The following is a 21,233-nucleotide window of genomic DNA, read 5'->3' on the forward strand; positions in this document are numbered from 1 at the left end:
CAACCAGGAGCACACACCCCACTGAGAGACCCCCCCAAAACATCTCCCAGGAGCTTGCACCCCACTGAATGACCCCCAAAACATCTCCCAGGAGAACACAATCCATGGAGAGACGCCCCAGAACATCTCCTAGGACCTTGCACCCCATGTAGAGACCCCCAAAACGTCTTCCAGGAGCTTGAACCCTGTGGAGAAACCCCACAAAACATCTCCCAGGAGAACACAATCCATGGAGAGACCCCCCCCAAAACATCTCCTAGGACCTTGTGCCCCACGGAGAGCCCCCCAAAATGTCTCCCAGGAGCTTGAACCCTGTGGAGAGACCCCACAAAACATCTCCCACAACAATACACCCTACTGAGAGACCCCCGAAATGTCTCCCAGATGCACGCACCCTACTGAGAGCCCCCCAAAACCTCTCCTAGGAGCACGTGCCCCATGGAGAGACCCCCCAAAACGTCTTCCAGGAGCTTGAACCCTGTGGTGAAACCCCCACAAAACATCTCCTAGGAGCACACACCCCACGGAAAGACCCCCAAAAATGGGTCCCAAACATGACGCCCCCCCCTCCAATGTCCCCCCCAAATCTTTCTTCCCCCCTATCTTCCCCCCGCAAAAAAAGGGTGGGTGATGGGGTTGCACCCGTCCAGCGGTGGAAAATGGGGGGTGTCCGCTTCTTGAGTTGTGTGATCCCAGAGAAAATCAGGAGGAAAACGGAGGAAAATTGGACAATTTTATTTTCAGGATGGAGAATATTTACAAGGGGGGGGGGGGGGGACACAAATGGGGGCGGAGAATCCCGAAAAATTCCGGCAATTTCCGGCGGCGGTGAGGCAGCGGTTTCGGGCGGCAAAAATGGCGTCAGGAGCTGGATTATTTCACCTGGGATTGAGGAAAAAAAGGGGAATTAATTCGGTTTTGGGGATAATCCTGGGTGAATGCATTAGGGGTGAATGAATGGGGAATAAATAGATAGTTTTGGCAAAGATGGGGGAAAAAATTGGGATTTTAGCGAAAATTGAGGAAAAATAGGGATTTTTTTTGTGGAAGGAAGAGGTGAAAAAATAGGGATTTTAGGGGAAATGGAGGGGGAAATAGAGACTTTTGCAAGGATGATGGGGGAAAAAAAGGATTTTTGCAAGGTTGGGGGGAAAAATAATTGGGTTTTTTGCAAAGGATGAGGGGAATAGGGATTTTTTTGCATGATGGGGTGGAAAAAAATGAGGTTTTGGAAGAATTGGGGGATAAACAGGGCGTTTTCCAAGGATGCAGGGGGAAAAGGGGGATTTTTTTTTGACAACTGGTGGAAAGAAAAATGGATTTTTTTGCAAGGAAGAGTGAAGAAAATAGGGATTTTGGCAAAGGTAGGGGGGGGAAAATGCAGATTTCTGGTAAGGATTGGGGGAAAAATAGGGATTTTTGTAAGGAAGAGGAGAAAAATAAGGATTTTAGTGAAACTGGTGGGTATAAATCATGATTTTTGCAAGGATGGGGAAAAGAGAAGGATGTTTTAAAAGGATATGGGGGGAAAAGGGATTTTGTGGAAGGATGGTGGGAAAAAGGATTTTTTTGGTGAGACGGGGTGAAAAATAGGGAGTTTTTGCAAGAATTGGGGGAAACCCAGGAATATTTTGCAAAGAGGGGGGAAAAATTGGATTTTCGCAAGACTGGGGGAAGGAAAAGGGATTTTTTTTTTCAAATATAAGGGGGGAAAACGGATTTTTTTGTCAAGGATGGGGAAAAAATTAGGGATTTTTTGCAAGGATGGCAGAAAATGAGGGGGTTTTGCAAGGACCGTGGGGAAAAATAGGGATTTTTGACAAGGACTGGGGGGAAAATAGGGATTTTAGTGAAATTGGTGGGAATAAATAGGGATTTTTGCAAGGATAAGGAAAATATAGGGATTTGGGGCAAGAATGGGGAGGAAAACGGATATTTTGCAAGGATGTGGGGGAGAAGATACAGATTTTTTGGCAAGGATGGTGGAAAAATACGGATTTTTTGGATGGATGGTGGAAAAAAGGGTTCTGTTTGTGAGATTGGAGAGTTTTTGCAAGAATCAGGGAAAAAAATAGGTATATTTTGCAAAGATGGGGGAAAACATCAAGACTTTGCAAGGATGAGGGGGAAAAGGGAATTTTTTTTTAAGAATGAGGGGGAAAAATTGGGTGGTTTTGCAAGGATTGGTGAGGAAAACAGGGGTTTTTTTTGCAAGGATTGGGGAAAAATAGGATTTTTTTTGGCAAGGATTGGTGGGAAAAATGGGGATTTTTTGCAAGGATTGGGGGGGAAAAAATACGGATTTGTCCAAAATGGGAGAAAAAATGAGGGGTTTTGGGGAAGGGTGAGTGCTGGAGGCCCCGTACCTTGATCAAGGTGACCGTGGCGCTGTAGAAGAGGCTGAGGATGAAGAGGACGATGAAGGTCGAGGCTGTTGCCCAGAGGTTGTTGAGATCCTCCTCCTCCGCCTCTGTGAAGCCGTCGAGGTAGGCTTTTGGGGGGGGGGGGGGGGGGCGACAAGAGGGGGGGGAGGGGGGGTTAGCAACGTCACCCAGCCAAGGGGAGCACCCTTGGGTGCAGCACCTTGGGGTGCAAAGGGAGGGGAGGGGGGGACACTCGCTTTGGGTTGGTTTGGGGCTATTTTGGCTACGGCCAGGGCTGGGAAGGGGGTATTTTTTGGGGAGGGGGGGAGGGCAGGCACTGCATTCGGGGGCCAAGGGCTGCTTAGCAAGCGAGAGGAGGCGGGGGTTCAGGGTGCATAGCCCAAAATTCAGGGTTTGTACCTCAAAATCTGGGGGGCATAGGCCACAATCTGGGATTTGTACCCCGAATTCTAGGTTTACACCCCAAAATCTGGGTTTGTACAGCAAAATCTGGAGCGCAGCCCAAAATCTGGGGTTTATACAGTAAAATCTGGGGTACATAGCCCAAAATCTGCAATTTGCACCTCAAAATCTGGGGTGCACAGCCTGAAATCTGGGGTGCAGAGCCCAAAATCTGGGATTTGTACCCCAAAATCTGGAGTGCGTAGCCCAAAATCTGGGGATGCACAGCAAAAAATTGGAGTTTGTACCCCAAAATCTGGTTTGTACCCCAAAATCTGGGGTTTGTAACCCAAAATCTGAGGGCTGTACCCCAAAATCTGGGGGTTGTACCCCAAAAGATGGGATTTGTACCCCAAAAACTGGGTTTGTATCCCAAAAGCTGGGGTACTTAACTCAAAATCTGGGTTTTGTTCTCCAAAACCTGAGATTTGTACCCCAAAAGCTGGGTTTGTACCCCAAAATCCGGGCTTTGTACCTCAAAATCCGGGCTTTGTACCCCAAAATCCAGGCTGCACACCCCCAAAAGCAGGGGCTCCGCCCCACTGCACGCAGCTACACCCCCCCTTGCAAAGGGGAGGGGGGGGGGGGGGAGCCCCCAATTTCTCCTCCCCCTAAATCACCACTTTTGGACCCAGGGCGGCTTCCCCCTCTCTTGGGGGGCAAGAGCCTGGTTTGCAAATTTTGCAGGATTTTTTTGGGGGGGGAGGGAGGGGAAGGGGGTTCGGCTGCAGCTTCTTGCAAGGGGTGCGAGGGGGAGGGCGCGTGCAAGAGGAGGGGGGGCGGCGGGGAGGGAGCTTGCACGGGGGTGCAAGGGGGGGCGGTTGCACGAGGATGCAGCGGGGGGGGGGTGCAAGGGGGGGGCGGCCGCAAAGGCGGCTGCAGCGGTGCTGAGCCCCAGGGAGCCCCCCAAAACCCAGCCCCCCCCTCCACCCCCCCCAGGAGAGCTGCGGGCGGCCCCCAAGGATGCAGTGCCTCACCTTCCCCCTCCCCCACCCCCCCCCAACACAAAGATGGGGGCGCTGGCGGCGCGGGCCGTGTCTGGAAAAAAGTTGATTTTATTGCGGTCGGAATGTCCAGAGGGTTTGTTTTCCCAGAAATTCATACAGGAAAGAGGAAAAAAAAAAGGTAATTTTTTTTTTTTTAGGGAATTGGTGGTGAATTTGTAGAGTTTGTAGCAAATTTGAGGAATTTGCAGGGATTTGCAGGGAATTCAGAGGAATTTGCGGGAAACTGTAGGAATTTGTAGCGAATTTGGAGGAATTCACAGGAATTTGTAGTGAATTCTATAGGAATGTTGTAGGGAATTCAGAGGAATTCGCAGGAATTTGTAGCGAATTTGGAGGGAATTTGGAGGAATTTGCCAGGAATTTGTGGGAATTTAAGGGAATTTGTATGAATCTCAGTGAATTTGCAGGGGTTTCTTTTAGCGAATTTGTAGTGAATTTTTTAGCAAATCTTTTTCATGAGTTTTTCCCAAATTTTGAGAGGAATTTGTATGAAATTTTAAGCAAATGTTTAGGGAATTTGTAGGGAATTTTAATCAAACTTCAAGGGGCGCTGTAGCAAGTTTGTAGCAAATTGTTTAAAAGTTGTCAGCAAATTTTCATCAAATTGCCAGCAAATTTTCGTCAAATTTCCAGTGAATTATCAGCACACTCTCAGCAATTTTTCAACAAATTCTCAGTGCATTTTCAGTGAATTATCAGCAATTTTCCAGTAAATTCTCAGTGCATTTTCAGCAAATTCTCAGCATTTTTTCCAGCAAATTCTCAACGAATTTTCCTCAGATTCTCAAAAATTCTCAGCAACTTTTCAGCAAGCTCAACAAACTCTCAGCGAGTTTTCAGAGAATTCCCAGTGAGTTTTCAGTGAATTTTCACCAATTCCTCTGCGAATTCTCTGTGAATTCTCAGTGAATTCACAGTGTGATTCTCAGCAAATTCCCAGCAAATTTTTCACCAATTTGTCAGTGAATTCTCTGCGAATTCTCAGCAAATTCTCTGCGAATTCTCAGCAATTTCTCTGCGAATTCTCATTGCGTTTTCACCAATTCCTCCATGAATTCTCTGCGAATTCTCAGCAAATTCTCGCTGAGTTTTCTACCAATTCCTCCGTGAATTCTCTGCGAATTCTCAGCAAATTCTCGCTGAGTTTTTCAACCAATTCCTCCGTGAATTCTCAGCAAATTTCTCAGCCAATTTCCCAGCGAATTCCCGGCGAAGTTCCGTCCGCTTCCTCCGCGAGCTCTGGGCGCCCCGCCGCCAACCCGGCCCCGCCGCCGGGCGCGCGCTCAGTAGCAGGCGGTGGCGGCGTCGGCGAGCACGAGGGAGATGTTGACGGCGGTGGGTTTACCCAAGGCCTTGTCCACCGACTTCTGGGCCACCTGCAGCGGGAGCCGCTCGTGGCCGACGAGGCAGGTGAAGACGTTGCCGGCCGCCCCAGTCCTCGCCTGCCCACCGTGAGGGAGCTGAAGGTGGTGAAGGAGGCGGGGCGGGTTGCACCTCGGGGGACGGGCGGGGGCGGTGACGTAGTCGGCGTCGGGGAGGGGGCTCGCCGTTGCGCAGCCAGCGGACGAAGAGGTCGGCGGGGCTGAAGCCCTTCACCAGGCAGGTGACGGTGACGGCCTCGCGCAGGGCCAGCTGCTCCGGCGGCGGCGGGAAGACGTAGACGGCGGGAGCCTTGGCGTCGCGGCCTGCGGGGGGGGGCGGGGGGCAAGCCGTTTGGGGGGCGGGGCTCGGGCGGGCCAATGGGAGAGGCCGCTCGGGCGCCCGCCCGGGTTTTGGAGAAGGGAAAAGCGGGGACCCGGCCCCTGGGGGGGGAGGGGGTGTGGGGGGTGTGAGACCGTTGTTGCGCCGGTCCCCCCCCAAATTGCAGAAAAAAAGGGGCGGTGGGGTTGCGCCCGGTTTCCCCAGATTTGCCAAAAAAATAAAGAAAAAGGGGGCGATGGAATTGTGCCCGTTTTCCCGCAGATTTGCAAAAAAATACGGCGGTGCAAACTGCAGCCGGGTTTCCCCCCAAATTGCAACAAAAAAAAAAGGGCGACGCGATTGCACCCATTTTCCCTCCAAAATTGCAAGGGGAGAAAAAAAAAAAGAGCAACGCAACTGCACCTGTTTTCTGTGGGATTTGCAGAGGAAAAAAAAAAAAAAAAAAGGGGCAATGGAATTGCGCCCGTTTTCCGCAGATTTGCAAAAAAATACGGAGATGCAACTGCAGCCGGGTTTCCCCCAGGTTGCAAAAAAAAAAGGGCGATGCGATTGCGCCTGGTTTACCCAGATTTGCCAAAAAATCCCGGCGTTGGAGCTGCACCCGGGTCCCCCCCAAATTGCAAAAAAAAAAACCCAAAATGGTGATGAGGTTGCACCCGTTATACTCAGATTTGGAAAAAAAAAAAAAAAAAAAGGCACTTGCACCTGTTTTCTGCAGATTTGCAAAAAAAAAAAAAGAGGGCGATGCAACCACACCCGTTTTCTGAGGATTTGCGAGAAAAAAAAGGACGGTGCGATTGCACCCGTTTTCTATGGATTTGCAAGAAAAAAAGGGTGGTGCAACTGCTCCCATTTCCTGAGGATTTGCAAGGAAAAAAAAAAGCAATGCAACCTCACCCTTTTCCTAAGGATTTGCAAGGAAAAAAGGGAGGCGGAATTGCGCCCTTTTCCTGAGGATTTGCAAGGAAAAAAAGGGCGGTGCACCCGCACCCCTTTTCCCCTCAAGTTGCAAACCAAAAAATCAGCGATGCCATCGCCCCCGCCCCCTCCCCCCCCCCGCCATCTACCACCCCCTCCCCCCCCCCCCCCGCCCCGCCCCGCCCCGCCCCGAGGACTCACTGGGGGTCTTCTGCAGCCTGCTCTCGGTGGGGAAGGGCAGGTCGGGGTGGGTGACCTTGCAGGTGTAGACCTCGCCCTTGGCCCAGTCCTCGTCGCAGACGCTGGCCACGCCGGCCACGCTGTAGAGCCCGTTGGGCTGCACCACCCGCCGGCCCGTCTCGCTCTCCAGCTTCTCGCCCGTCTCCTTCCACCACGAGATGACCAGCCCCTCCGTGCTCGGCAGGTTGCCCGCCTTGCACGTCAGCTTGGCCACCTTCTCGGCGAAGATGTCGGCGAACGTCGGCGGCACCACCTCCACCGTGATCTCCTCGCTGCAGCCCAACGAGGCGTCTGGAAGGGAGGGGGGGAGGCGCCGGGCGTGAATTCCCCCTCGTTTCCCCCCCCCCCCAAAAAAAGCGGACCTGCCCTGCCCGCCGGCCCCCGCCCCGTCACTCACAGCCGCACTCCAGCGCTTTACTGGTGTTCCTCAGCTCGTCGTCCGCTTGGCAGGTGTAGACGGTGTTGGCGTCCCACTCGGCCTCGGTGACGGACACCCGGCTGTTGGTGACGTAAGCGCCCCGGCTGCCGGGCCGTCAGGGTCTCGGGTGATGACGTCGTCAGCCAGGGGGGTCCCGTTCTTCAGCCAGCGGACGGCGGGGGTGAGAGGGCGGCGGCTCCGGACTTGGCAGAGGATGGTGGCGTTGCGGTAGGGGCCGCCGAACTCCTCGTGGGACGGCGGGTGGAGGGTGACGGTGGGACCCTCCTCCGGGACGGAACCTGGTGGCGGTGGGGGAGGGGGTGAGCTGAGGGCGAGGGGGCAGGGGGAGGCAGCGGGGGGGGGGGGGGGGGGGGAGGGGAGGATGCGGGAGCAGCGGGATGATCCAGGGGGGTTGCAACGCTGGGATGCAACGCCAGGATGCTCAAGGGAGGATGCTGGGAGCAGTGGGATGCTCCAGGGAGGATACAACACTGGGATGCAGCACCAGGATGCTCCAAGGAGGATGCAAGACTGGGATGCAACACCGGGATGCAGCACCAGGATGCTCCAAGGAGGATGCAAGACTGGGATGCAACACCGGGATGCAGCAGCACCACAATGCAGGAGCACAGGGAATGCTCAAGGGAGGATGCAGCAGCAGCAGGGTGCTCCAAGGAGGATGCAACACGGGATGCAGGAGCACGGGGATGCAACACCAGGATGCTCCAAAGAGGATGCAACACCGGGATGCAGGAGCACGGGGATGCTCAGGGGAGGATGCGGGAGCAGGGGGACACTGGCGGGGGAGGACGCAGGAGCAGGGGGACACGGGGGGGAGGATGCGGGAGCAGGGGGACACTGGGGGGAGGATGCAGGAGCAGGGGGACACGGGGGGGAGGATGCGGGAGCAGGGGGACACTGGGGGGGAGGATGCGGGAACAGGGGGCGTCACTCACCGGGGTTGGTCACCTCCCGGCTGCGCGTCCCCTGGGGGTGGGCGGCTCGGCAGGTGAAGGGCTGTTGGCTCTTGCCCTCCAGCAGGGGGAGGGTGAGGCGGGTGGCGGCCGCGTAGCGCCCGGCGGCCATGACGGAGGGGAAGTTCGTCACCCCCTTGGTGACGCTCTGGTTGATGTAGTCGCTCCAGGTGAAGGTGACGCCGTCGGGGAGGAAGCCACCGCCACGCAGCCCACCGCGTAGAGCTCCGGGGTGGCGGGGGACCCGCAAGAGACCAGCGGGTAGAGGTCGGGGGCACGGGGGGGGCCCTGAGGGTGGGGTGGGGGGAGGGGAAGAAGAGGCGTTAGGGTGGGGGTGAAGGCGGGGGGGGGGGTGAGCTCCGCCAGCCACGGGGTGGGGCAAAAATGGCCGGCACCGGGGGCGCAAAGACCCCTCAGGTTGGGGGCAAAGACCCCCTGGTTGGGGGCAAAGACCCCCTGGTTGGGGGCAAAGACCCCCTGGTTGGGGGCAAACCCCTCCTGTGCATGGGCAAACCCCACCGTTTGGGGGCAAACCCCATCATTTGGGTGCAAACCTCACCATTTTGGTGCAAACCCCACCGTTTGGGGGCAAACACCACTGTTTGGGAGCAAACCCCACCATTTGGGGGCAAACCCCACCATTTGGGGGCAAAGACCACCTGTTTGGGGGCAAAGACCACCTGTTTGGGTACAAAACTTGTCTGTGCATGAGAAAAAACCCCACCATTCCAGTGCAAACCCCACTATTCTGGTGCAAAACCCGTCCTGGTGCGCGTGCAAACCCCAACATTTCCGTACAACCCCCACCATTTGGGTGCAAACCCCACCATTTGGGTGCAAAGATCCCCATTTGGGGGGCAAACCCCACGTGTGCATGTGCAAAACCCACCATTTTGGTGCAAAACCCACCTGTGCATGTGCAAACCCCAACATTTCTGTACAAACCCCAACATTTCTGTACAAACCCCACCGTTTTGGTGCAAAGACCACCCGTTTGGGGGCAAAACCGACACGTGCATGTGCAAAACCCACCATTTTGGTGCAAACCCCACGTGTGCACGTGCAAACTGTAACATTTCCGTACAACCCCCACCATTTTGGTGCAACCCCCACCATTTGGGTGCAAATATCCCCCATTTGGGGGCAAAACCCACGTGTGCATGTGCAAAATCCACCATTTTGGTGCAAAATCCACCATTTGGGTGCAAAACCCGCCTGTGCATGTGCAAACCCCAACATTTCTGTACAAACCCCACCGTTTTGGTGCAAAGACCACCCGTTTGGGGGCAAAACCTACGTGTGCACGTGCAAACCCCACCATTTTGGTGCAAACCCCACCATTTGGGTGCAAATATCCCCCATTTGGGGGCAAAACCCACGTGTGCATGTGCAAAATCCACCATTTTGGTGCAAAATCCACCATTTGGGTGCAAAACCCGCCTGTGCATGTGCAAACCCCAACATTTCTGTACAAACCCCACCGTTTTGGTGCAAAGACCACCCGTTTGGGGGCAAAACCTACGTGTGCACGTGCAAACCCCACCATTTTGGTGCAAACCCCACCATTTGGGTGCAAATATCCCCCATTTGGGGGCAAAACCCACGTGTGCATGTGCAAAACCCACCATTTTGGTGCAAAACCCGCCTGTGCATGTGCAAACCCCAACATTTCTGTAAAAAATCCACCGTTTTGGTGCAAAGACCACCCGTTTGGGGGCAAAACCTACGTGTGCATGTGCAAAACCCACCATTTTGGTGCAAACCCCACCATTTGGGTGCAAATATCCCCCATTTGGGGGCAAAACCCACGTGTGCACGTGCAAAACCCACCATTTTGGTGCAAAATCCACCGTTTTGGTGCAAAACCCGCCTGTGCCTGTGCAAACCCCAACATTTCTGTACAAACCCCACCATTTTCATGCAAAACCCAACGTTCTGGAGCAGAGCCCCCCCCCGTTTGGGTGCAAAGACCCCCTGTTTGAGGGCACAACGCGCCTCTGCATGTGCAAAACCCCAACATTTTGGTCCCAAACCCACTCGTGCATGTGCAAAAGCCAACGTTTCTGTGCAAAACCCACCGGTTTTGTGCGAACCCCACCATTTGTGGTGCAAAGACCCCCCCCGTTTGGGTGCAAAACCCTCCTGTCCGTGCACAAAATCCAACATTTCCGTGCAACCCCCCCCCATTTTGATGCACACCCCCCCCCCCAATTTTGGTGCAACCCCCCCCCACCCCATATTGCTGCCAACCCCCCCCATTTTGGTCCAACCCCCCCCCCCCCCCCGTGCGCGTGCAAATCCCGTCTGTGCTTGTGCAGAGCAGCGTGGGCGTGCAAAAGACCAGTACCAGACCAGTACCAGACCAGTACCAGACCAGTACCAGCACCTCACAGCTCCCCCATAACCACTTCTACAGGACCATTACCTGAGACGTACCAGCACTGGACCAGTACATACCAGTACTAGCTGGTACAGCTACTGGACGCCCCAGCTGCCCGATACTGGGACCAGTACCAGCACCCCCCAGAGCCCCCCACAAACCGCCCCCCACCAGCTGCCCCATAGCTGCTTCTGTAGCACCACTACCGGACCAGTACAGGCACCCCCATACCACTACTGGACAAGTACCCGCTGATCCCTACCAGTACTGGACCAGTACCAGCTGTAACCAGTACCGGACCAGTACAGGCTCCCCATACCACTACAGAACCAGTACCTGCAGCTCCATACTGGTACTGGACCAGTACCAGCTGGTAGCAGTACCAGACCAGTACCTGCTGCCCCATACCAGCATGGAACCTGCACCAGCTGGCACCAGTACCAGACCAGTACAGGCTCCCCGTACCAGCACCAGACCAGTACCAGCTGCCCCATGACAGTACTGGACCAGTATGCACTGTTCCCTACCAGTACCAGAGCAGTACAGGCACCCCCATACCAGTACTGGACCAGTACCCGCTGCTCCCTAGCAGTACTGGACCAGTACCAGCTGGCCCATACCAGTACGGAACCAGTACCCGCTTCTCCTACCAGTACTGGGCCAGTACCAGCTCACCGTACCAGTGTGGAACAAGCACCAGCTGGTACCAGTACCGGACCAGTACAGGCTTCCCATACCAGTACAGAACCATTACCAGCCGGTACCTGTACCGGACCAGTACCAGCTCTCCCATACCAGTACTGGACGAGTACCACCTCCCCATACCAGTACAGAACCAGCACCAGCTGGTACCAGTTCTGGACCAGTACCAGCTGCCCTATAGAAGTACTGGACCAGTACCAGCTGGCCCATACCAGTACCGGACCAGTACCAGCTGGTACCAGTACCGGACCAGTACCTGCTGTACCATACCAGTACTAGACTGGTACCAGCTGTACCATACCAGTACGGAACCAGTACCCGCTTCTCCTACCAGTACTGGGCCAGTACCAGCTCACCGTACCAGTGCGGAACAAGCACCAGCTGGTACCAGTACCGGACCAGTACCGGCTTCCCATACCAGTACGGAACCATTACCAGCCGGTACCAGTACCGGACCAGTACCAGCTGCCCCATACCAGTACCGGACCAGTACCAGCTGGTACCAGTACCAGAGCAGTACCTGCTGTCCCATACCAGTACTGGACCAGTACCAGCTCCCCATACCAGTACGGAACCAGCACCAGCTGGTACCAGTTCTGGACCAGTACCAGCTACCCTATAGCAGTACTGGACCAGTACCAGCTGACCCATACCAGTACGGAACCAGTACCCGCTTCTCCTACCAGTACTGGGCCAGTACCGGCTCACCGTACCAGTGCGGAACAAGCACCAGCTGGTACCAGTACCGGACCAGTACAGGCTTCCCATACCAGTACGGAACCATTACCAGCCGGTACCAGTACCGGACCAGTACCGGCTTCCCATACCAGTACGGAACCATTACCAGCCGGTACCAGTACCAGACCAGTACCAGCTGCCCCATACCAGTACCGGACCAGTACCAGCTGGTACCAGTACCGGAGCAGTACCTGCTGTCCCATACCAGTACTGGACCAGTACCAGCTCCCCATACCAGTACGGAACCAGCACCAGCTGGTACCAGTTCTGGACCAGTACCAGCTACCCTATAGCAGTACTGGACCAGTACCAGCTGACCCATACCAGTACGGAACCAGTACCCGCTGCTCCCTACCAGTGCTGGGCCAGTACCGGCTCACCACACCAGTACGGAACCAGCACCGGCTGGTACCAGTACGGGACCAGTACCTGCTGTACCATACCAGTACTAGACCGGTACCAGCTGTACCATACCAGTACGGAAACAGTACCCGCTGCTCCTACCAGTACTGGGCCAGTACCAGCTCCCTACCAGTGCGGAACAAGCACCAGCTAGTACCAGTACCGGACCAGTACAGGCTCCCCATACCAGCACCAGACCAGTACCAGCTGGTACCAGTACGGGACCAGTACCTGCTGTACCATACCAGTACTAGACTGGTACCAGCTGTACCATACCAGTACGGAACCAGTACCCGCTTCTCCTACCAGTACTGGGCCAGTACCAGCTCACCGTACCAGTGCAGAACCAGCACCAGCTGGTACCAGTACCGGACCAGTACAGGCTTCCCATACCAGTACGGAACCATTACCAGCCGGTACCAGTACCGGACCAGTACCAGCTGCCCCATACCAGTACCGGACCAGTACCAGCTGTCCCATACCAGTACCGGACCAGTACCAGCTGGTACCAGTACCGGACCAGTACCAGCTCTCCCATACCAGTACCGGAGCAGTACCTGCTGTCCCATACCAGTACTGGACCAGTACCAGCTCCCCATACCAGTACGGAACCAGCACCAGCTGGTACCAGTTCTGGACCAGTACCAGCTGCCCTATAGCAGTACTGGACCAGTACCAGCTGGCCCATACCAGCACGGAACCAGTACCCGCTGCTCCCTACCCGTGCTGGCCCAGAACCAGCTCACCATACCAGTACGGATCCAGCGCCAGCTGGTACCAGTACCGGACCAGTACAGGCTTTCTATACCAGTATGGAACCAGTACCAGCTGGTACCAGTACCGGACCAATACCAGCTGCCCCATACCAGTACTGGACCGGTACCAGCTGGTACCGGTACCGGACCAGAACCTGCTGTCCCATACCAGTACTAGACCAGTACTCACTGCTCCATACTAGTACCGGACCAGTACCAGCTGGTACCAGTACTGGACCAGCACCTGCTCTCCCATACCAGTACTAGACCAGTACCAGCTGCCCCATACCAGTACCGGACCAGTACGCACTGCTCCATACCAGTACCGGACCGGTACCAGCACTGGACCAGTATCTGCTGTCCCATACCAGCACTAGACCAGTACCCGCTGCTCCCTACCAGTACCACACCAGTACCAACTGGGATCGGTACCAGCACCTGTGCTGCAGTTGCAATGGACCCCATTAAAGCAATGTCTTTAATTAAGGCAATTAATTATCTTAATTAAACCAATTTATGCCTTTAATTAAGGCAAGGAGTGCCCTTAATTAAGGCAGTCACTGCCTTTAATTAATCAATTAACACCCGCCAGCACTCGGCTGCTCAAGCATCCCCTGCTAATTAATGACTCTAATTACTCTAGTTAATGACCCAGCCCCTACTAACAAACCATCCTGTAATTAACCCCCCAAGTCATTAACTCCTAATTGCTCCCAAAGGCTCATTAAACCCATGAATTAGCGCCAAACTATTAAGTCTGTCCCTTGCGGAAGCTTAATCAGCCGAGGGGTAATTAGCCGAGGGCTAATTAATAGGAGGGGGGACAGGAGAAGTTTCGATGTAGTGCATTATTAACTATTAACTATTAATAATTAAGCAGACATTACTAAATATTAAAGATTAATTATTAAAGAGTAAGAATCAATGAAGAAATTTAAAGGTTAATTAAGGATTAATTACGAAATATTAATTATTAAATATTGAACGCTAAAGATTGATGACTAAATACTAATCGCTAAACATTAAAGATTAACAATTAAAGATCGATTATTAATCAGAATTAATCATTAATTAACCCGCTGCCCTCCGGCCAGCGGACTCTCCACCGACAACGATCGGGTTTAATTAACGGGGTTTTGGGGTTTCTGGAGTGAATTAATTGTAGCAAAATGGATCATTCGCTGCAATTAATTGGTTTCTGCTAATGAGCCGCGACCGGCTGGTCCCTGGCGTGGCATCAGGCAAAGAAAAATTTATGGATTGACAAATTAGATTATCGATATTATATTTTAATTTAATTTAATTTAATTTAATTTAATTTAATTCTATTTTATTTTGTTCTATTTTAGTTGTAATTTGATTTAATTTAGTTTAATTATATTAATTTCTATTATTTTGATTTTTAATTTTATTTTCTATTATTTTATTGTATTTGTTATTATTTTCTATTTGTTTTTTAATTGTATTTTCTATTGTTTTATTTTGTATTATTTTCTTTTTGATTTGACTATTTTATTTTATGTTACTATTTTGAATTTTATTTTATATTTCTTACATTTCCTATATCAAATTATCAAAAAATTGACACATGAGCTTAAAACTCTCAATAATTATAAAAATGTATTAAAAGTCATTTTATATGAAGTTGCTTTTATAGTCATGGCATCTTCGATTAAATATGTATAAAATATATTCTGCAGATTTCATTTAAATATATATGTTTTATATATATTTAATCTCAATATATTCGGCAGATTTAATCGCAATATATAATTTAAATACAAAAATATATATAATTTAAAAATATTAAATATATTTCAGCTAAATAATTATATTTGTATTAAAAATATCTATTTAACCTAAATATATTCAATATAGTTAAGCTAAATATATATTTTATCAAAATATATATTTAAACTAAATATATTCAATATATTTGAACCTAAATATATGTATTTTTTATAAAAATATATATATTTAACCTACATGTATTTAATATAGTTAAGCTAAATATATATATTTATATTAAAAATATATATCTAACCTAAATATATTCAATATATTTAACTTAAATGTGTCTATTCATATCAAAAATACCTATTTAATCGAAAGGAATCAAATATATATCATCTCAATATCTACGTTTATACCAAAATCTCTCTTTAATCTCAAGACATTCACTCGGTTCAACCTAAATACCAGCATTTTCTGTCTAAAACCATCCCTTCACTCCAAAACTTCACTCGATTTCACCAGAACGATGCTAAACGACACCAAAAACCCCCCAAATTCAACAAAAAATCCCTTTCTGAGCAACACCTTTGCCCCAAACCTCCTGAACTCACTCCAAAACTACTGTTTTCCCCACCCTGCACCCAAAAAAGCCACGTTTCACCCCAAACCCGTGGCTGGTTTCACACCCCCCCCCCTCCCCTTGGGCTTCGGGTCGTTTCTCGGGTGAAAAAAAAAGCGGAATTGGGACAAAAAACCCACAAACTTCCCACTTCTCCTTTCTTGCTGTTTTCGAAACCCAAACCTAGCTATTTTGGGCAAAAAAGGGCTGAAAAACAAACAAACGCAGGTGCCACCTGCAAGGCTGCGCCGCCATTTTGGGGCCAAACAGCCCCTTTCGGCGAAGTCGCCTTGAATTTTAATTTCTTTAGATTTTCTCCCGTTGAGCTTTGTGAAAAGGCAAAAAATGGCCAAAAAAAAAGCGAGTTGTGGAGTTGTTTCGAGGCAAAATGGCTCAATTTGGTTATAAAGCTCTATTAAAAATATTTTTAATAGATATTATTTAATTTATATCATTATAACAGATGTTTTTTCTTATCTATGAAAAAATATTTTTAATAGATATTTGGTGACACTGTATCGTCTATTCCTATGGTTTATATATTCGAATATTTTTATAATTATCTTTTTTATCTATTATCGGCTTTATTTTTAATATAATATTATCCGTTTTATACTTTTTCTGCATCTTATAAATTAACTATTTCTTGGTTTTCTATATTTTCTATATTAGTTATTTTATACTTTTTCTGTATTTTATATACTAATATTTATTTTTATATATTATATGTTGTCCATTTTATATTTTATATATTATCAATTTTTTCCATATTTTATATATTATCTATTTTTTCCATATTTTATATATATTATCTATTTTCTATTTTTCTCTATTTTACATATAATTTATTATATATTTCCCCACATTTTAGATATTATTATTTTTCTATACTTTTTATATTATTAATTTTATCCTTTTTCTACATTTTCTACATTATTTACTTACTATTTTTACTATATTTTGCGTATTATCTATCTTCTATTTTTCTACATTTTATAACTTACCCATTTTCTGTTTTTTCTACATTTTACACACTATCCATTCTCTATTTTTAATATTTTTTTCCCCATATTTTCTACATTTTATCAACTTCTCCAAGTCACCACATTGAACCACCCCCAATTTCACCTAAAACCCCTGAAAAACCCAAACCCCTCATCCCCATTTTCTGCAAAAATGACCTTTTCTTCGGGGAAAAAAAATAATCCTATTTTAACATGAATTTAACTTAAAACCCCCTGAGCGCTCCAAAACACTTCATTCTCTTCATCAATACAATGCCTTTTTCCTCTTGAAAAACTCCATTTCTGGCACTTTTCAACCTACTTTTAATTATTTTCTTTTTTTTTTTTTTAAGAGAACTGCCCCCACCAAAATCACTATCTTTTTTCCCCCAAAATCCCTTTTTTTGGCCCGTTTTGATGCATAAGACCACCCAAAAGCATCCTGTCTGTCACCCTAATTACTGATAATTAATTAAAAATCAGATTAATGGGGAGATTTTGGTAAACAGGGAGGGGAAAAAATATATAAATTTCACAATAACGGACCAAAAAAGGCAAAAAATCTCAAGTTCCTGCTTAAAAATTAACATTAATTATTAAATAGCCACATTCGGGGGCAAAAATAATAAATTTATTTGTCTGAATCCATTAATTTCCTATTAATGAAGCAATTAAAAAAAAAATCTCCTCTTTAAGGAGCATCAAACTCTGCTGAAACAGCCCCAAAAATGTCAAATTACACTTTTTCTCCCTAAAAACAGGGGTGGAGCTTGGCTTTGCTAAAAAATAAACCCCCAAACCGCTCTAAAAAGATGGTAAAAATTAAGATTTTTTGTCTTTAAGCTGCCCCAGATTCACCTAAAAGCCCCCAAAGTGCCACATCTTCACAAAAATATCCACAAAACTGATGAAATTTCAAAAAGACCCAAATTCGGGGATTTGTAACCAGCAAATTTCCCTCCAAAATGGCTCCAAATAAGGGAGAAATGACCTAAAATATTGTCTCTTCACCTCAATCTTCACTTTTTCTTCCAACTATTTTTTTTTTTTTGCCTTATTTTGGCCCTAAAAGTGCTTTTTTTCTCCCCATTTAAGCAATTTCTCCCTCAGGAAAAAAAGAAAATTATATTCCAGGGAGAAAAAAAAAAAATCGCTATTTCTACTCAACTCGAAACACCCTCATTTAAATACTGTTTTTTGGAGGAAAAAGTCATTTTCCACACAAAAAAAAAGTCCCAGCACAAAACCCTGCCTCTTTGACCTCGAATTTTACAGTTTTTCCCCAAAACACCCTAAAACCACCAAAATTGGGGTCTTTTTGACTATTTTCATCATCAAATTGCCCCCAGATTAATTTTTTTTTCCAAAAAAAAGACACTAAAATCAACTTTTTTATCCCCAAATCTGCCATCAAATCGCCTCTGGACAGTTTTTCCCCCCCAAAAAAGACTCAAAAAATTGACTTTTTGACACCCAAATCACATCTAAATTAATATTTCCAATAAAAGACCCTAAGAATCAACTTTTTTTCCCCAAATCTGCCACCTATTAATTAATTCTTCCCCTGAAAAGACCACCTTAAAAACCAGACTTTTGGACCTATTTTTGATGATCAAACCACCTCTAAATTAATATTTCCCCCCCCCCAAAAGACCCTAAAAATCAACTTTTTTCCCCCAAATTGCCTACAGATTAATTTTTCCTCCCAAAAAAGACCCCAAAATCAACATTTTTTTGCCCAATTCTGCCATCAAATCCCCTCAGGGTGAATTTCCCCCCGCCCCAAACCCCTTAAAATCGACTTTTTGGCCTATTTTTGACCACCAGCCAAAGCCCCTGCCCTAAAAAATCCCCCAAAATCACCTTTTTCACCCCAAGTTGCCTCTAAATGGACATTTACCCCCCAAAAACCGCCCTAAACCTGCCATTTTGCCCTGCCGACTGCCATTTCGACCCACCGACCGCCATTTCGGCCCCCGAAGGGGGGGGTCTCCCGCCCTCAAGCCCCCCCCCCCCGGCCAAAATTTGGGGAGAAAAAGGCCAAAATTTGTCACGGCGAGATGTTGGGGATGAGGACTTACCGGAGGAGACGGTGACGCCGACGCCGCTGCCCCACAAGTCTATACCACCAGCATTGCCACAGTGATGCGACGCCCATGTCCCGTCGTACAAAAACTCCTCCCTTGGGCGATTTTGGGGGCTAAAATCCTTTTTGAACCAATTCTAGGCATTTTTATCCCCCGAAAACTAAAAATATAAATAAAAAATACGGATCTTTCTTCTTTTTGGGAGCATCCTGCAGACTTCACACTTTTTTTTCTCCTCCTCAGGTGCATTGTGCAGATCCACGCGACAGGAATTTGGATGGTGTACCCCAAAACTGGGCCAAAAATGGGGAGAAAAGGGAAAAAAGAACCTACAAAAGGCAAAACCTTCTGAATATTTGGGCAAAAATGGTGATAAAGAGTAAAATACCCCATATTTGGGATTGCAATGCCCATATAAGGCAGAGAAATGAACATATATGGGGAAAAAAGAGCATAAAGACAAAAAAGTCTGAATCTTCGGGGTAAAAAATGGCCAAAGGAGGCAAAACCATCCAAAAATTTGGGGCAAAAGTGGCGATAATGACGAAAATACCCCGTATTTGGGATCACAAAGCCCATATTTGGGGTAAAATTTGGTATAAAGGCAAAAGCATCAAAATATTTGGGGGCAAAAATGCAATGAAAGGCCAAAGCATCTGAAGGTTTGGGGCAAAATTGGCCGAAAGAGGCAAAGGCATCCAAATATTTGGGGCAAAAATGGCAATAAAGAGGAAAATATCCCACATTCGGGATCACAATGGCCATATAAGGGAGAGAAATGAACACATGTGGGGAAAAAAGAGCATTAAGACAAAAAAGTCCGAATCTTTGGGGCAAAAATGGCCAAAAGAGGCAAAATCATCCAAATATTTGGGGTAAAAATGATGATAAAGAGGAAAGTACCACGTTTGGGATCACAATGCCCATATTGGGGGCAAAAATGGGTATAAAAGCAAAAGCGTCCTAATATTTGGGGCAAAAATGGCAATAAAGAAGAAAATACCCCACATCTGTGATCACAATGACCGTATAAGTTGGGGAAATGCACATATTTGGGGAAAAACAGTCCAAAAAAAGGAAAAAAAAAGTAAAAAAGCCCTAGAACTCCAAAGCATGTCCATATTTGGGGCAAAAGTGGCCACAATGGGAAAACCATCCAATCACATGGTACAGAAATGCCCATAGACAGCAACTGCATCACCATATTCAGGTCAAAAAAGGGTCGTAAAGGCAAAACTTGAGTGGAAAATGGCCAAAGAGGGGAAAAGGGACCAAACTGTACAAAGAGCCCCAAGACTTCATGCAAAATTAGTCATAAAGGACCAAAGTATGCCCAGATTTGGGTTGAAAATGGCCAGAGGAGTCAAAGCATGGCGACGTTTGGGGCAAAAGTGGCCAAAGAAGGCAAAGCGCGGCCAAAAAAGAAAAAGCATGCCCAGATTTGGTGTGAAAATGGACAAAATAAGGACAAACATCCCCAGATTTGCTGAAAAATTGACAGTAAAGGTTAAAACCTGCCCAGATTAAGGGGAAAAAAAGACCTCAGAGGCAAAGCATCCCCATATTGGGGGCAGAAATGGCCAGAATGGGCAAAACCAGCCCAGGTTTCCTGCGGCAGTGGGCAGGAAGGGGAAGGGGGCACAAGCGGGGGGGGGTCCCCTGGGAAAGGCCCCCCGGGGCGGGAGCCGAGCTCAGTCCCCGGCACCGTTTTTGTCACCGCCTGCACCACCGTGAGCAACAATATTCCAACCAGCATAACCAGTAGCACCCACAGTGACACAGAGGGGCACAAAATCCCCCAGCGCAGCCCCCTCCTCTGCGGGGCCGCACGCCCCAGCGCCCACAGCCCCAGCTCCTCCCTCCCGCCACTGAAAACACAGCGATGACGAGGGCAAAAATACTCTTGAATTCATGGAATAAATGGTTATAAAGGAAAAAACATGGCGAGATGTGTGTCCAGAAGAGCCCAAAGAGCCAAAGCTTGCCAAGATTTGGGTGAAAAGCAGCCAGAAGAGGCAAAGTATGTCCAGATTTGGGTCAAAATTGGCCTGAAGAGCCAAAGCAAGAGAAGATTTTAATCGGGAATGGCCAGAACAGACAAAAAAAAAGCGTGATTTGGGTCAAAACTGGCCAGAAGAGAAAAAAGAGGAGAAGATTTTGGTCAGGAATGGCCAGAAGAGCCAAACAGAAGCCTGATTTGGGTCTACACAGGGCCAAAGAGACAAAGCATGGCCCAATTTAGATGAAAACTGTCAAGGAGAGGAAAACCCTGCCCAGATTAGGGTCAAAACTGGCCCCAAGAGCCAAACTGTGCCCAGCTTTGGGTCAGCACTGGCTGGAAGAGCCAAAGCATGGCCAGATTTGGAGCAAAAAGGAGAAAATAGGGTAAAACATGTCCAGATTTGCTGAAAAGAAAGGATAAGAAAGGGTAAAAACCCCCCAGATTTAGGGCAAAACTGGTCCTCAAAGGAAAGTCATCATCACTTTAAGGAAAAATGATGTTAAAAGGCAAAAATGGTTTCATATTTGGAACGAATCTGTCCACAAACAGTGTAAGACACCAATAGCTGGGAGGGGGGAAACTGGTATTTAGAGGCAAAACCAGCCCAGGGCTGCTGCGGGGGTGGGCAGGAAGGGGAAGGGGGCACAAGCGGGGGGGGGTCCCCTGGGAAAGGCCCCCCGGGCGGGAGCCGAGCTCAGCCCCCGCCACCGTTTTTGTCACCGCCTGC

The 21,233-nt window shown here is 48.6% G+C and overlaps 1 gene segment (V, D, J or C); it reads right to left on the reverse strand.

The window, feature by feature from the left end:
• Positions 1-852: 852 nt before the first annotated feature.
• Positions 853-21,233, reverse strand: part of LOC147412274 (Ig mu chain C region-like) — a 48,382-nt gene continuing 28,001 nt past the window's right edge. The window contains 9 exon segments of the C gene segment in view: positions 853-882; positions 2,367-2,491; positions 5,178-5,517; positions 6,653-6,982; positions 7,089-7,213; positions 7,276-7,408; positions 7,911-8,027; positions 8,066-8,351; positions 18,480-18,558. Of these exon segments, the coding sequence occupies positions 874-882; positions 2,367-2,491; positions 5,178-5,517; positions 6,653-6,982; positions 7,089-7,213; positions 7,276-7,408; positions 7,911-8,027; positions 8,066-8,351; positions 18,480-18,558 (1,544 nt within the window).

The sequence above is a fragment of the Leptosomus discolor genome, unplaced genomic scaffold (assembly GCF_034619465.1).
Source record: "Leptosomus discolor isolate bLepDis1 unplaced genomic scaffold, bLepDis1.hap2 HAP2_SCAFFOLD_138, whole genome shotgun sequence".
NCBI classification, from domain to species: Eukaryota; Metazoa; Chordata; class Aves; order Leptosomiformes; family Leptosomidae; genus Leptosomus; species Leptosomus discolor.